Raw genomic sequence first — 16240 nt, forward strand, 5'->3', positions numbered from 1 at the left:
AGACCTGAGCAGATGTGGCTCGTTTTCAAGTGAAGAATTACCTTCTGACTGTTTCGAACTATCCGAAGACTCGAGTATAAACGAACTTAGTTTTGATTGATTATCTACATGACAGTGTCCAAGCGCTATCAGATTACCATTTGATAGCGGTAATTTACTCTCGAAAATTTGGTTTTTACCAAGTTTTATCGTTATCAGCAACCAACAAACATATTTCTATATTACATGCAAAAAAAATGATGTTAGATACGGATCCTTTCAGTTGAAAGTAATTTTAAATTAATAAGCATTAACTAAATCATTTAACGTTTATTAATTTATTAACTTTAGATGACTCATTAATTGTCTTAAATCAAAAGGTAAGATAAACAACCTTTATGTTCGGTTTTTTGAGAAAATAAATTAAGTGATAATTCTTTAGCAAGCACAATTATAACAATCAAATAAAAATCTTAAGTTAAACTATCACATAGTTAAGTAAACTATTAACTAATGTATTAGTAGATTCAGAGGACTACTGAAAATTGAATTAAAAAATGAAAATATATTAATCAAATATTTGATATGAAAATTGTATTTTTTTAATGTGGGCAATTTTGAAACGATCTGTCAAAACAGCAAAACTCTACAAATCATTAAAAATGTCTAAAATCTACTGTTAATGCAAAAATAAAATCATCAGATAATCAATTTCAAAATCAGACAATCAATTGAAGCTCATGAATGGTCAATTATGGTCATTGGTCATTTGTTTTTGTATGTTACCAATCGCTTCCTCATCATTCCAGATTCTCATCTAACACTCATTCATATCTCACTCCTTTCTGTCAAGTTTTTTAAATTTTACATGCAGACTGCTTAGTCTGACGCACTCTGATACTTTCACAGTTTTATTCACATGAGTGGTGATCACATGCTGGTCACATGTCCTGTTGGTCACATGCTGGTCACATGTTGGTCACATGAGCGGTGGTCCTTGGTGCTCCAATCCCTCAGTCTCTCCTGGGATGGGACTGCGACTCTGAGAACAACAAATTTGTGAGATTGTAAAGTTAAAGACCGTTTACAAATGAATAAAATTTTACCATGTCTCAGATTAGCTCAGACAGGAATCACGAATGAGCGAAATCGGTGAAACTAAAGTTTGATAAATGGTGCTTACACAAATTTCAACTTAAAATTGAATCTTCCAAAAATAATAGATCATTCTTTTCCGCGTTTCATTTGTGATGCAATATAAAAAAAGGATAGCAAGGGGGTATCGGGTAAATCATGTTAAAAAGATAATTTACAAGAGTTAAAATGGATGATCCTCGCCAAGTTTCAAAATAATGTAAAAAGCGCGTCAGTAACATTAACAAAGCGGTAGCAAATGTCCGATTTGAAAAATGGTGAAAGAAATTGCTATTAATAGATAGATGATTACCCAAAAAAATGCACATTTAGAAAATTAAAAGACACACTCTGTACTCAGATCAATAGCTTAATAGCAGATTTGTTATATTTCAACCTAATTTAATATAAGGCACACACAGGAAGTAATTTAGCAACTAAGATAAAAGCAAACATGTGAGATAACAGATCGGATAAAAGCACACGTGTCAGATAAAAAAGCACACGCGTGACGTGTCAGATATAAAAGTACATGTGTTAGATATAAAAGCACACGTGTGACGTGTTAGATATAAAAGCACACGTGTCAGATATAAAAGCACACGTGTCAGATAAAAAGCACACGTGTCAGATAAAAAAAGCACACGTTTCTCTCACCACTTCCCCAGCAACCCCGTATGTCCTTGTGCCAGCCACGAATTTTACAACTCGGGGCGAAGATGGTGGTGGTCCCTACCGAGAAAGAAAATTCATGGTGCGTTTAGGAAAACAAACTTTGTAAAAGATTTAATTTAATTAAATTTAATCAATTCGTGGCCTCCACATTGGTGACTATTATCTCCATTCTGATACGATTAAATACTTTTTGTATTATAGTCGAGGTACATGAACCACTAGTAATTATTAACATGACGAAACTGATAAAATTAAACCAACTTACGAGAGTGTCTGCGTTCGTTCCATCGTGTTCCCTAAACAGTATTTTGTAAGTACATAATGACATAATTACATAATTAAATAATTACATAATTACATAATTACATAATTACATGATTACATAATTACATAATTGCAAGTACATAATCTTTGTTTATTTATAAATAATGATCTCAAAAGTAAAATTAGCCACACACGTGTTTTATTCATTAGTTCCAAAATTATTATTATTAGCACTATGACTATTAATTATTATTGTGAATCTTTTGTGCCATTACATTGTTTCGGTAGAAAATAATATAAATTGTATCGTCGTTATCAAAGATTGATGGTTTACCTGGTTTTTATTGCATTAAGATGTGAATATGTATTATCCTTTTGTCGATGTTCGGTGACAATGCTGAAATTCATGCTTTAAAATCAAAACATGCGTGCACGGAAAAACATGCTAACATACTATTACTAACATGCTAATTGCTAACGCGAACGCTGCATTTATATTATATTTTTAAATGGTCTAGATTAAGTCATTATTAATTTACAATTACCAGATAAAATCAAATTTACTTTATTTTAGAAATTCAAAATCAAATTTTCGATTGAAAATTTTGTGGGATTTAAGTTTATGATCTTACTAATAGTTAGGAACTTTAGCAGAAACTAAATAGTTTAAACTATTTAGTTTCTGCTAAAGTTCCTAACTATTAGTAAATCATAAACTTAAACTTGTAAACACACGGATTCCGAATATTTAAATAATTTTATTTATTTAATTTTTAATAATCTAACCTGCTTTCGTGAAGCTCATTGTAAAGAGAAGTATCTTGATAAAGGGATTTGTCTCCAGCTGCTCCAGTAGCGACACTGTTTAATGTGCTGAAGTATTGGCTTGTTATCTGACAATTATATACTCTCGTAAGTTCGTGCATTTAAGCTTGCTGTAATTAAGCCTAATTACGCCTAATTAAACCTAATTAAGCACAATTAAGCCTGATTTAGCCTAACTACTAAGCCTAATTAAGTTAATATGGTGGGGCAATATATGTATAGCCCTGCTCTAATTATTCGTATTTAAACTTTAAAGTCAGTATATTTAACATTGTGAAACTTGAACAATGAAGTCTGCGTACACATACTATTACTCTCTTATCAAATTTGAAACAACTCTATATAAGCCGATATAAAAAGCGTACGATGCTCAGCACAGCATAAATGTTCATTGTTCATAACGATATAATTTATAAATATACAGTAAATTATGATCCGAACATTCCGCAGAATTTTTATTTGATTTTACGATTTCTGTAGATTTATGTATCAGTCACTATCAAGTAACCGAGGTAAATATTTTTTATATTGGCCATACTTCCGATTCATTGCCTTCTTGCATTCTGATCAGCAGTCTGCAGTGAACTAATGATAAATCCAATTTTAACGGCCGAAAAGCTTAAACCCCGATTATTGAAAAAAGCTAAATCCCATAACAGCTTGATCGACTACATTTGGTACTTCAATTTGGTTGCTATCAAAGTTCCGCGACTAAGTAGTAGATTCATCTTCTCTTAATTGTATGTTTATTGTCCAATCTAACTTCAGCGTTTTTCAGAGCGAGCTAAAAGTGCTAAAAGTGGGTACAAAAGTGAAAAGATTAACAATCTATGGGGATTTCTAGGAATATTAGTGTGAAAACCTATATTCAGCATTGTAAAGAGTTATAAAAGTTGCTTTCAGCATGTTAACGGATAGTCTGATTTATAAAACCCAGTGGCCAAGCCAGCTGCAGATGCTGGCAGCCTGACAGCCTGACAGCTTGACAGCCTGGCAGCCTGCTGCAGAGACCCACACCTCTTAAAGTTGATATGCTCGACTCTAGACCGGTAAGTACCGGTGCTACCCTCTCCTTCACTCTCCTCCATACACACGGACTCATCCTCGTAGTATGTCGCTCTTGGAACGCCGCAAAGTTATTCAATTTTCAACTTGGAGCGCCGCAAGATTATTTAATTTTCAACTTGAAACGCCGCAAGGTTATTCTATTTTCAACTTGAAACGCCGTTATTTCATGTTTTCATATAATCACCAGATGGGTCTTACGGGTAACAGTTCTGAGATTGATACTGTGATTTAAAGTAAATACTTACAGGTTATTGGAGTAACATTTGTCGTTATTAGCATTGCTGTTTCGTGCTGTCCCCTGCGAAATTACAGGCGAATAACAACAACGAAGAAATAAAAGATAAAAGGTATAAAATACGAATATCTGAAGTTAATTAAAATTAGGATGTAACACCAATTTAAAGCACTAAAGAGGTTACGGAGTTTTAAAATTATTTCACGAATATGATTAAATAAATTGATTGAAGGTGAGACATGGTTTATTCTCGGGCTGGGTGCTTACCCAGTTGGTTCACATGTTGAAGATGAAATGTTTTGAATGTTGAATGTTGAAATGTTTTGAATGTTGAAATGTTTTGAATGTTGAAGATGAAATGTTTTGAATGTTGAAGATGAAATGTTTTGAATGTTGAATGTTGAAATGTTTTGAATGTTGAAGATGAAATGTTTTGAATGTTGAATGTTGAAATGTTTTGAATGTTGAAGATGAAATGTTTTGAATGTTGAATGTTGAAATGTTTTGAATGTTGAAATGTTTTGAATGTTGAAGATGAAATGTTTTGAATGTTGAAGATGAAATGTTTTGAATGTTGAATGTTGAAATGTTTTGAATGTTGAATGTTGAAATGTTTTGAATGTTGAATGTTGAAATGTGTTGAATGTTGAATGTTGAAATGTTTTGAATGTTGAAATGTTTTGAATGTTGAATGTTGAAATGTTTTGAATGTTGAATGTTGAAATGTTTTAAATGTTGAAATGTTTTGAATGTTGAATGTTGAAGATGAAATGTTTTGAATGTTGAATGTTGAAATGTTTTGAATGTTGAAGATGAAATGTTTTGAATGCTGAATGTTGAAATGTTTTGAATGTTGAATGTTGAAATGTGTTGAATGTTGAATGTTGAAATGTTTTGAATATTGAAGATGAAATGTTTTGAATGTTGAAGATGAAATGTTTTGAATGTTGAATGTTAAAATGTTTTGAATGTTGAAATGTTTTGAATGTTGAAGATGAAATGTTTTGAATGTTGAAGATGAAATGTTTTGAATGTTGAATGTTGAAATGAGCTTACCAGCGAAGTCTCTCCCGTCTGACTATTAGGAGTACGTCTCTGTTTGGACGGCACCACACTCAGGAAGATAAGGGGAGGCTGCACGTTCAGCAGTCCACACAGGTTCTTCAGCACCTCCTCTTGGAACAGGACGTTGAAGACAAACAGTCCTACACCCTGGTGTTTTAGCTTTTAAGAGGAGCTGTCATGAATATGATATGTTCACATACGTCCATTTGATCAATGAAATAAAATCATAACAGCAAAGTTATAGCAAAGAAATTTAGAAGCATTAACTTACTTGAAGACCGAAAGTAATCAGGAACAAGTACTGGAATACTTCTGCTGTACTTTCTGAAGGTATAGCACCAGGCACAGAGAGGGCTATCCAGGGTAGACCCTGAGTAAATGCCAGAGCGAACCCAGCTTTTACCACCCGCTGAAACATTTGTTTTAAGTTTACTTTTCTTCACGTACAGAGCTTTTGTAATATATCTATCGAACATTCCAAGGTTGAAAACATTTACTTCATGAATTATAGAAAAAAAAAAAGAAGTTATGAATGATAACTTACCCTTTCGCTACCACCATCACTAGACCTCCTGGCATTACTAACAACTCCCATTATTTTGATATTAATCACGATGTTTATGATGAAGAACACATAAATAGGGAAGAGGATGAGCGAGTAGAGCCATACATCTTCATACCAGCACTCCAGTTCTCTGATATAGTGTACATCAGGTGACTGCGGAGAACAGATTTATAGATTGATGTAATTTTACTTATCGCTCTACTTATTATTTTTGAAATAAACTTTCTTCCGAATAATCCACATTTCTAAATATTCCCCAGAATAATCCACATTTCTAAATATTCCCCAGAATAATCCACATTTCTAAATATTCCCCAGAATAATCCAAATTTCCTGAATTTTGAAATACAACTGAGAGTAGCAGCCACGAACTCATGACATATTCACACCATTGTGTTACCGTAAAAGGAACCAGATAGTGGATCTATTTTTAGCATTAAGGGAACAGTGAGATCAGGGCAAAAGTTACACTTTTTTTTCTTTTTTTTACAAATTTATTATACTGACACCGCTCTACGTTATCTACTCACTACTCTTATCTATATATAGCTGACCTATGAGCTGTAAGACAAGAAGTGTTACACAAGACATCTTTATATGCACTGTTATACTCGTCAAATGGGGAAGATGTAAACAATTCGGTGGTAAGTCATTGACTTATCCTTAGCATCTTATTGGCAATAATTTTAAAAAGTCCTCATATTTCGTCGCTGAAAAATCAAATTAATGTCTAAGTCTCTCGTTTAAACATCTGAATAAGACTGTGAAACTTACATTCTCTTCATGAGAAAGTCCATAAGTATAGCCAAGGAAGGAATGAGAAGAGGGAACCCGTACCCGAACAGTACGCATTTCTTAACTAGGTTCTTGTTCTTCTTTCCGAAGCTCTTCACTGCGTCCACTATCTAAGGACAAATTACAAATTACGATGAGTAATTCAATTAAAGAGTCGCTGCCGAGCAGTGGCAATTATTTTATTCTTTTCATAGTAAGATATTTTAAAATGAATGCAATTCCGTGTGGAGATATATTTAAAATAAAGATTCTACCTAGTTCGGAAGTTCCGAAGTCTTCGCATGGCTACAACGATAATTGGAAACTCTCGCAACTGTCAGTTCTGTTTGTATGAGAAGTTAATGGTTAATTAATTAACCATTAATTAACCACTGATTAATTTAAAATGGTCGAGTACCTGACTCTTAAGCGTCAAAGAACAGCAGAAAATCCAGGAGAAATTAGCCATCAGGAAGTACTGTGCGATGAAGGCTAGAACTTTACATTTCATATTTTCATAAGCCGGCTTTTCCTTTGATAATTCTGTGGAATGTTAATTTGAAACAGATTTGTGGCGAATTTTGATCATACTCAAAGAAGACAATGTTATCATGAAATGTGGAATATGAACGAATACGATCATGAATTGTCACTTCGATACTTCAATAAGATTAAACTTTTAGATTAATCAGGTTTTATTGAAATCAATAATACAACAGCTTCTTACTTACAAAGGTAAGCATGTGCTCCTTCATAAATTTACACATTGTATAAAAAACTTACTAAGGTCCTGCATGATGAACCACGTGACACAAAGAAGAAGAAGAGACAGGATGGAGTGAGACTGTATGATTGTCATCTTCCGGACTCGGAACGTCCTGAATTAGTTACTGTTATTTATTCTGGCGTATAGGTGGATACAGTTCGTTAGTGTTCTCCTTGGTCATTTCATGTTTAATTCCCAGACTATTATATTTGCTCATAAATATTAGATAACTAGTATTATGGATACCAACACAATATTGGAAAACTAAAGTATTACAAAAACCATACTAACTACAACTCTTGATTGGAACCTGAATGGCAGAGTGCAGAGGAGTGTCAGGAGGCAGAAGGTAATGTTTATACCCAGAACCAGGTTACTCAGCCACATTGGGCTTTTGTTCTCCTCGACGCTCTGAGGAGAAATAATTGTTAATAATTGTTAATAAAAACGACGATTGATTTCTCAAAAGTTGGGGTCTTTAAATTGAATGTTTTAATATTTCTCGTCAGTGGTTTGTCAACGGCCCTACTAACATTTTTTGGTCAAATTTGCACAAAAATACCCAAATTTCGAAATAAATGTATTTAGTATAGTGACACTGCCGCATAATGGGGTCAGTGGGGTCCTTTGTTTCATGATATAATAGATACGATATCAAACCTGAATTTTAGATAGATAAAGAACCTCTACAACTCACCAAGATAACAGCGAAACTGGTCATGTGATCACACTCACACTCGACAGACCCGTCCTCTGTTACTTTAGTAGTACATCCCGTGTCAGACCAGGTGTTATTTTCTGGTACGTAGTACTTGCACCGTTTTAACACCTGTAGTTAATAACAAAACTTTACATTTGGTTACAAATTGTAGAATCAAGTTATAAAAGCAAATTGATTCATGGAAGTTGCCTTAATTTCTACTAAACGGCCTCAAAAATCGAATTTGTAAAAATTGAACTTATGTCTCATGTTACTTCTATTTTGTTTCTATTTTATGTTGATTCTATGTTCATATCGATTTCAATGTGAAATATTTTTTAAATCTCTTACCTTTTGTCTGGATTTCCTCTTTGGGCTGTTCAGATCCTGTACGTCATACTTCATTTTGAAGGAAATGCTATTGTCTAGAGTATCTACATCGCGTTTTGTGTGCTTCAACCCTACAACTTTTCCTGCTATAGAAGAAGTACCTCCTGCAGAATAAATGAAAACTATAATTTATATTCTTGTAATTTATTAAATTACAAAAAAGAATAGTTACAACTCATTGAATATTCAAAAGTGAAATGTGCATAGTTCTATAAGTAAAACTAACTGGTTGGATTTGGTGGTGGCTTGAAAGCAGAGTTGTCCTTGTAAATGAGAGCTGCTAGGTTCTTTATATTGCTACCCTGGTTAACGTTTATATGAATCATGGAATCTCCGATGGTTGTATTGGTATCAGCTGCGTTTTGTACCAAGTATACGTCTGTTGTGTCCTGCGGAAAATTATGCTTAAGATAAATAATACGAATGTTTTAACTATATATATATAATATCATTCATGACACGGAGTCTATACTATCCTGCAGCGCAGAAAATTATGCATTAAAAAGTGTTTAATTTGTATCTTATAACTAACTGTGGCGAAAGTAACTGAATTTTCTCCAATCTTCATATGTTCCAAGGACAGCATGGCTATGCGTTCAAAGCAATTCACGATGTTGTTCTTTAGTTTTTGTTCAGTTGGCGAGGCTTTACTAGCGGCCATCATATTGGAAACAACTGTCATACTGTTCGTTGCTAGTTCTTCAATTTTATCACCCTGTTCACCGGTAAATTGTTACATTTTGGAAAAAATCTGTTGAAAATAACAGTTACAAATCATACTTTCAGCAGACAATGAAAAGGTCAGACTGAGTACTAATGAACGCATACTATTATTAAGTTACAACGTAACAACTTACAGTGTCGCTGCTAAAGACAGTGTCGACTTTTTCATCTGTCATCTTCTTAACAACTGTTTCGATATCCTTTGGAGCAACATCTTCTGTTTTCATGGTTTGTTCATTCAGTTTTTCTATGCCGGCCTTAGTTTCAACGTCAATCTGAACATATGTTATTCACCATAAATCCTAATCCACAAAGCTTATTTAATAAGCATTTGGTATAAATTTGGCGGGGTCACGATCACAGATCAAACGTAAATAAGCTTTTACAATCTAATGGGTATTATGTGTTAATCTATTTCCATAGTAAAGTTCAACGGTGGTTAAGCATCCATTTTTTCTAAAGAGCAACACACCTTTTTAATCTCCCCTGACTGTTTGGATTCACATGCGCTCAGGTCTGGTCGCTCCCACTGACCCTCCACATTGCATAATCTGACAGCTGCACTGTCATTGTTGTGAAAACATTGTCCTCTACTTTCCTGACCTGGACAAGGCTTGGTTAATTTTTACTCCCAACACAGAAAATGTTAGACCTGTTTTTGTATGAAATTTTGATAAATATAATGACTGTTGATCGATTTCAGTAGTCTCAAAAAATTTGGAAATATTTTTCATGTCAATATCAATCATAGCATGACTGTTTTATTTGATGGCAATCTGAGATGTTAAACCTAACTTTACCTGCTTGCACCGAAGGAAAAGATATAACTCCAACTGCAGGAGTGGAAAACTGGTCGTCTTTTGGGCAGAACTTTCCCTTTACTAAAAATAAGCTCGGTCAGTGATGGGGGTTTTAAAAGTTTACAAAATAAAAACTTTCAAAGTTGGACACCTTTAAATTACATTTTCATCTGTTTACATTTATAAATAACTGCTTTCTCTAATATTTGTACCACTTTGTGAATACGAATAGTTAAGGGGATTGGAAAGCTCAAAAATGCGTTATAAAAACTAGCAGGAACCCGTCAAACCTTTAAGACTGGTGTCAAGGCTCTTTGGTGGCCGGATCAGTTTCCTACCCTAAAGTCCCCCGGTGAAAATAATTATTACCTATTTAATTCGCGTTTTTGACACCACTTGGGGGTCCAAATTTTGGGTACTAAAATTCTTATTCCTTGGCCAATTTTCGATTTTTTCATGCTGATTTGAAGGCCATTAAAGCATTTGAATCAGTTAAAAAAAGTTTCAGTTTTATATCTTGTACGGTTTTTGCGGAAACCCGTGTTAAAGTTGATGCTGTGGTGTCAGTAAAATGGTGCAGATAAATAAATATATATATATATCGTCTCGCTTTATATATAGTAAGATGATCCCTCTTGTGGGGAGGCGCGTATTAAAACGTTTAAATTTATTCATGTTAGCATATTATAAATAAGTGCTGAAAGTAAAAAGAGAAAGTAATTTAAATTTAATGGTCATGTAGGTCTCTGAATCGTGTATAATCTCACCGATAGTAACGTTGCATTGAGTTTGACCGTGCAGGTTGGTGGTAAGCTCATCACCCTCACATGGTTTACATCTACTATCTTGAGGCTTGTCGTTGTAGTGTCCTGGAGGACACGCACTACACCCAATTTGATCACCTGAGAAATACAATAGTCACCAGTTGTTAAAACTAATGTTGTAAAAGAGTTCGTCATCTACTAATTAGTCGAATTCTATAAATTTATATTCCTATGATAATTGCCATGTTCCGCGTTTCAAAGTGAAAGAATATACAGTTTTGGTAAGTGGTGACTGACAACGCTTCGGCAGTCGCTGAAACTAAAACTGCACATGATCTAAAACTAAAAATAAAATTATCTACCTGTGACTTCATATCCAGCTTGACAGAAGTAACATTTACTGAAACCAGCCAACGAGTACATGTAGCTCTCACAGTCCCTGCATTCCGCATCAGTTTCGTTAAAGTAGTTTCCAGCACCACACTCATCACATGTCCCCCCATCAATATTGGCTTTTTTTCCTAGGAAATAATCGTTTTAACCAAAAATAAAGGTTGATCTGTTGATAATCAAATTAGTAGAATGTTATTGTATAAGAATTGTGCAATTTGTAAGATTTTTACTAACAATATATACACCTAGGTTATCTACAATGTCTATGTTAGTACCTGGAGGACAAGGAGTACAGGTCCGCTTATCATCATCAACATGTCCATTATCACAGGAGTAACACGCAGTACTACCTCTGTTTGGTGCGTACTGAAACGTTTTAACTTTGAATAGATGTTAATGATTAGTTACAGTTAAAATGGGATTCCAATAAACAGGTTATGGATTCTAACTGTAACCTAGTTATGGAATTTTAGTTGATTTCAACGATTTTTGGAAACCTTATCTAAGTATCTTAGCCTCATTCATTGTATTACTTTTAATTTCACTAACCAGAGAATTTTCACTCTCACATGATATACATTCTGAGCCCGATCCATTTCCACGATACTTCCCTATTGCACATAATTCACACGCTCCATTGTCTTTATTGAGCTGTGAACCAGGGGCGCATTCTGTAAAGTGTACGTGTAAGACTATAAAATTTGAACATATTTCTAGTAAATAAAAGTCAATTTTTTTTGCAAATAGTGAAAAATATAACAGATATGTACCAAAGTACCGAGCTCCTTGCAACACTACAAAATAAATAAACCTGGCATATAATGATCTGTAGATATTTAATTGAGTTCGTATTACCATAAAACGTGATGTCTTTACGCTGGATACCGAAACTTATACTTTGTAGTAAGTTTTCTGTCATCTCAAATTTGCAGCTGGCTGTTGACATTTCTTCGTCATGAATCTGATGTGGGAATGATTTTGATAAACGAGCTATAAAATATAATTCAAGACTTAACATAGTAGAACAGTTATAATGTTTTATTTTGATTCACAAGAAATAATTCTAAGAATTGCTGAATGAATAATTATAGAATATAGATCTTACATCTTCGCACTTCTCCTGAAGAGCTTGAGAATCCGATGTATCATCACCACCGCATCCTATTTGAGCTGATTTGAAAACGGATCCCTGGGATATGTAAATGGATGAGAACACCGATGCTAAGTTTCCACTAGCTATTTATATTAGAAAACGTTATAATTCCGTACTTACAAAATTTCACTGCTCAAGACCTTAAGAATTAAGTTGATTTTATCGAGTAAAGATTGTGAACCTGTACTATGCAGTTGAATTCGTCTCTCATGATCTGATAATCTTCAGACGAGTGGTCTGCAACGCTTGTTCCCACCAATGATAGTCCTGAGAAGTTATAAATAAGATAACCAGATCACAGAATTCCAATGTCATTCCTTAGATTTGAACCAATTACTAACGTATCAACAGTTCTGAGTTCTATGAGCAGAAAGATTCAAACCTTGTAAAACGTGACTCTCTCTCCTGATCAACTATCAACATAGTTCTCATTCACTAAGGTGACTAGATAGAAGACTTAAAGCAGTAAAGTTAACTTACCAAATTCTTTTTTGCTGAGATACTGCGAATCTATAACTGTGGGCTCTCCTGAAATTAGCTCGGAGAATTTGCAGGTGAGAGGACTATTATCAGTTATAGAAGCAGTGATAGTAAGTGTTCCTGTGGGACTGTCATCGTCAGTGTATGAGTAACAGACTTTGTAGGTGCCGGTATCAGGACTACACAATTCTCCTGAAATTGAATTTATTAACAAGGAAAGAAACAAGAGTCTCGACGAAGAGACAAATATGCAGTCAAACCCAAATATACCTGAGTTGTCCGGGAAAGGAAAGTGACCCAGTAATTACACTGAATACATGTAAATTCCCACTTTTGTGGATCACCTGTTCGGTATATTGGGGCACGGTAAATCGGAGTTTTACTGTAGAGAATAGAGATGGACTACCTATTTACAATTATTTTATTATAAGAAGTTAATGATCAAGGTTTACTGATAACAGCACATGAAAATTGTACCTGCGGTATCACTAATTCTTAGATTTTTCTCTCCTAGCTCGACTTTTCGAAGGTCACCTTCCTTATTTGGTGTCAGTTTTATGGAGATATTTACACTGACTCCTTCCAGGGTCATCTTATACACAGTGTCATCTTGTTTACTCGCCAGGATATCTTCTACATCGTCCAGTTGACAAACAGCAAGTGATGGCACTGGACTCCCTTTGCCAAGCATCAGATCCATCCGAGAACTTTATCCCAGCTTCAAATGCAGGTACAAAGGCATTCTGAGTTTTCAGTTCTGAATATTAGTGTTAGGTTAGTGTGTTTTGCAGTTAACCTACCACTAATACCTCCTACACTACCACCCTAAATTAATACTGGTGTGAGTTTAGCCCGGGCCTACACGTGTCCTGATACCTCTCTAGTACGATACCGTTCGTGGGAAGAACCGTATCGAACTATGGCTGTGTCAACTCTCCATAAAATGGGTTTTATTAAATTTATAAGATGTTTCCTTGTGTTTGAGAGAGCACAGCATGAGATTCAGGGAGCACGAGGCCCGGTTACCGTCCATGGGTGTGAGATGAACTCACGGACCCAACACACCAGTCCTGGTCAGCACATCAACATCTTCACAGTTTCAAGGCCAAGAAGTGGAATGTTTATAATTATCTCAGCTTTTTAGGTCTGTGAATTAAAGGAACAAACTAAAATGTGAAGATGCTGATGTTTTAGTCGCTTCACTGGAAATGGACATCTTTTATCTGTCAATATTTTGATCAGTTAACTAGGTTAACAATCAATGATAACTGTTAAAGTTTGGTATCTACATTTTAGAAAAAAAAACTGTTCTTGTAGATTAGAAAAGACTCCAGTTCTTTGCTTCACTGGTGCTACGACAGACCCACATAAATCCTATAAACTACAAATCACTAACGACTCTTTTTCTCAGACAGCACATCTTCAGTCCACTAGAACGCTGCCTACTAGTATACTATAGTACCTGGGTAAGGGCTCTGATTGAACGTCTGGAATCAATACTAACTTTATCGCTAAGGACTATTTTATCTGTAGTCAGACACAGCTGCACGGCTTAATATAATCACAAGGTGATTTGTACGGCTGGGTAATACATTTTTAAAACCGGTATTTAAATAAAAATCACCAGCAACACATGAGTAATCACGTTTCTGTCCCTCTGTTTCGAGAAAAATACAAGAAAATCCTAAAGGTTGAAAATCATCAACAACAAAACAGCCAGCTGCAAATGATTTAAAGATTTCTCAATACAACGCGCCTCATGAGTAACGGTAACAACGTAGTAGTGCGTAACAACACAATGCGTAATAACAGACGAGATTTGTGGGACCGAGAGTTAGAAGAGGCTGCTAATACTGAGAACAAGGTTGTCAGCTGTAATAACTTAATGAGAGGACCGGCTGGTTCCATGTGATGGTAACAAGGCCGGGGCATGTCATCTAACAGGACTCATCTCTCTCTCTCTCTCTCTCTCTCTCTCTCTCTCTCTCTCTCTCTCTCTCTCTCTCTCTCTCTCTCTCTCTCTCTCTCTCTCTCTCTCTCTCTCTCTCTCTCTCTCTCTCTCTCTCTCTCTCTCTCTCTCTCTCTCTCTCTCTCTCTCTCTCTCTCTCTCTCTCTCTCTCTCTCTCTCTCTCTCTCTCTCTCTCTCTCTCTCTCTCTCTCTCTCTCTCTCTCTCTCTCTCTCTCTCTCTCTCTCTCTCTCTCTCTCTCTCTCTCTCTCTCTCTCTCTCTCTCTCTCTCTCTCTCTCTCTCTCTCTCTCTCTCTCTCTCTCTCTCTCTCTCTCTCTCTCTCTCTCTCTCTCTCTCTCTCTCTCTCTCTCTCTCTCTCTCTCTCTCTCTCTCTCTCTCTTTCTCTATATCTCTCTCTATCTCTCTCTCTCTCTCTCTCTCTTTAGAACCTACTAGTGTCTACGATAATCACTGCCAAACAGGTTGTAGTAACTGGAGAGTAGAGAGGCTGGCGAGAGAGGGGCTGGTGAGGCAGCTGGGATTTGTTGTGCACTTTAGATGTGAGGGAGATTTAGAATTACCTGAGTTTTAATGCCCATGTGGTACAGGTGTTGTTGTAATTATGCGTAATAACGGTCGTGGGACGTGTTATTGTGTGGATTTAGGAGTTAGGTTGTGTATGTTGTATGAGGGTAATGAATTTGAGAGCTAGAGAGGATTCTGGAAATTATAGCTTTTAAAGCTTATAACCTGTTAGAATTGAAATAAATTCTTGTGGATTCCACATAACCTACTGAAATTCAACGATCATGATAATAAAGGTTATTATAAGTATAACTAAATTTATACTTTTAACGCTTTAAAACTGGAATGTGTTTAGATGTAACGGAACTTCTGTAAACCCTATCACTGTAATAACAAACTTGTTCAAGATGCACCAAGTTGTATTTTAGATTGAGATGATTGTGCAGTGTGCACATATAAACTTATAAAGAGTATTCCTGTGAAACACATGTAAACATACTGTGTGATATTGATCTTCCGGTATATTCGCGATGTGTGCATTATCAGCTAATATAATCCCACCATTACATAAAATCAATCAGCAAACTTGAGCCTTTTTAGCCTTTTGATAACCTACATGATGGTTACCGGAAATCATTTCAAAACAATTAGTGATACAAAAATAAATGAAAGGTGTCAAATGAAGGTCTATTAATAAAGTTTATTAAACGTCGTCACTGATTTGGTATGACACTTTGTGAGAAAACTTTGTTCTTAAAACCGAATTAAATAGTGAATATTATAACGACCTGTTAAAACTTCCTAAAATAATACTATAAAATGGATGATTGATGCAGCAATTAATATTTCTATACAGTTTTGAGGATCTACATTTGTTTATTATAACTTGACGCTGATAGAAAAACTTGTCAAGATAATGATTCTGAAAAAAAGGAAAAATTATGATTTTTGATTGTGTCAAAATTGAACGTGTGATTTTAAATGTTATTTTGTGTATCCACATCTATACAATACA

The 16240-nt window shown here is 35.0% G+C and overlaps 1 protein-coding gene across 2 annotated transcripts; it reads right to left on the reverse strand.

Moving 5' to 3' along the window:
• Positions 1-675: 675 nt before the first annotated feature.
• On the reverse strand, positions 676-13967 carry LOC134824302 (adhesion G protein-coupled receptor E2-like). Of its 2 annotated transcripts, XM_063836123.1 has the most exons (29): positions 13231-13967; positions 12754-12945; positions 12455-12540; positions 12226-12309; positions 11976-12081; positions 11684-11791; positions 11396-11486; positions 11090-11248; positions 10731-10865; positions 9964-10044; positions 9636-9766; positions 9298-9438; positions 8973-9155; positions 8667-8829; positions 8402-8544; positions 8048-8179; positions 7661-7761; positions 7368-7462; positions 7003-7127; positions 6585-6715; positions 5790-5963; positions 5517-5654; positions 5237-5392; positions 4191-4243; positions 2839-2925; positions 2387-2449; positions 2054-2084; positions 1771-1845; positions 676-1021 (listed from the first exon to the last, which is right to left on the reverse strand). In XM_063836123.1, the coding sequence occupies exons 6-21, from the start codon at positions 11714-11716 to the stop codon at positions 5864-5866; spliced, it is 1944 nt and encodes a 647-aa protein (XP_063692193.1). In that variant the 5' UTR covers positions 11717-11791; positions 11976-12081; positions 12226-12309; positions 12455-12540; positions 12754-12945; positions 13231-13967; the 3' UTR covers positions 676-1021; positions 1771-1845; positions 2054-2084; positions 2387-2449; positions 2839-2925; positions 4191-4243; positions 5237-5392; positions 5517-5654; positions 5790-5863. The 2 variants fall into 2 exon arrangements, with proteins under 2 accessions (XP_063692193.1, XP_063692194.1); XM_063836124.1 differs by lacking the exon at positions 1771-1845.
• Between the last annotated feature and the right edge of the window lie 2273 nt (positions 13968-16240).

The sequence above is a fragment of the Bolinopsis microptera genome, chromosome 12, assembly GCF_026151205.1.
Source record: "Bolinopsis microptera isolate Bmic1 chromosome 12, MBARI_Bmic_1.0, whole genome shotgun sequence".
Taxonomy (NCBI): Eukaryota; Metazoa; Ctenophora; class Tentaculata; order Lobata; family Bolinopsidae; genus Bolinopsis; species Bolinopsis microptera.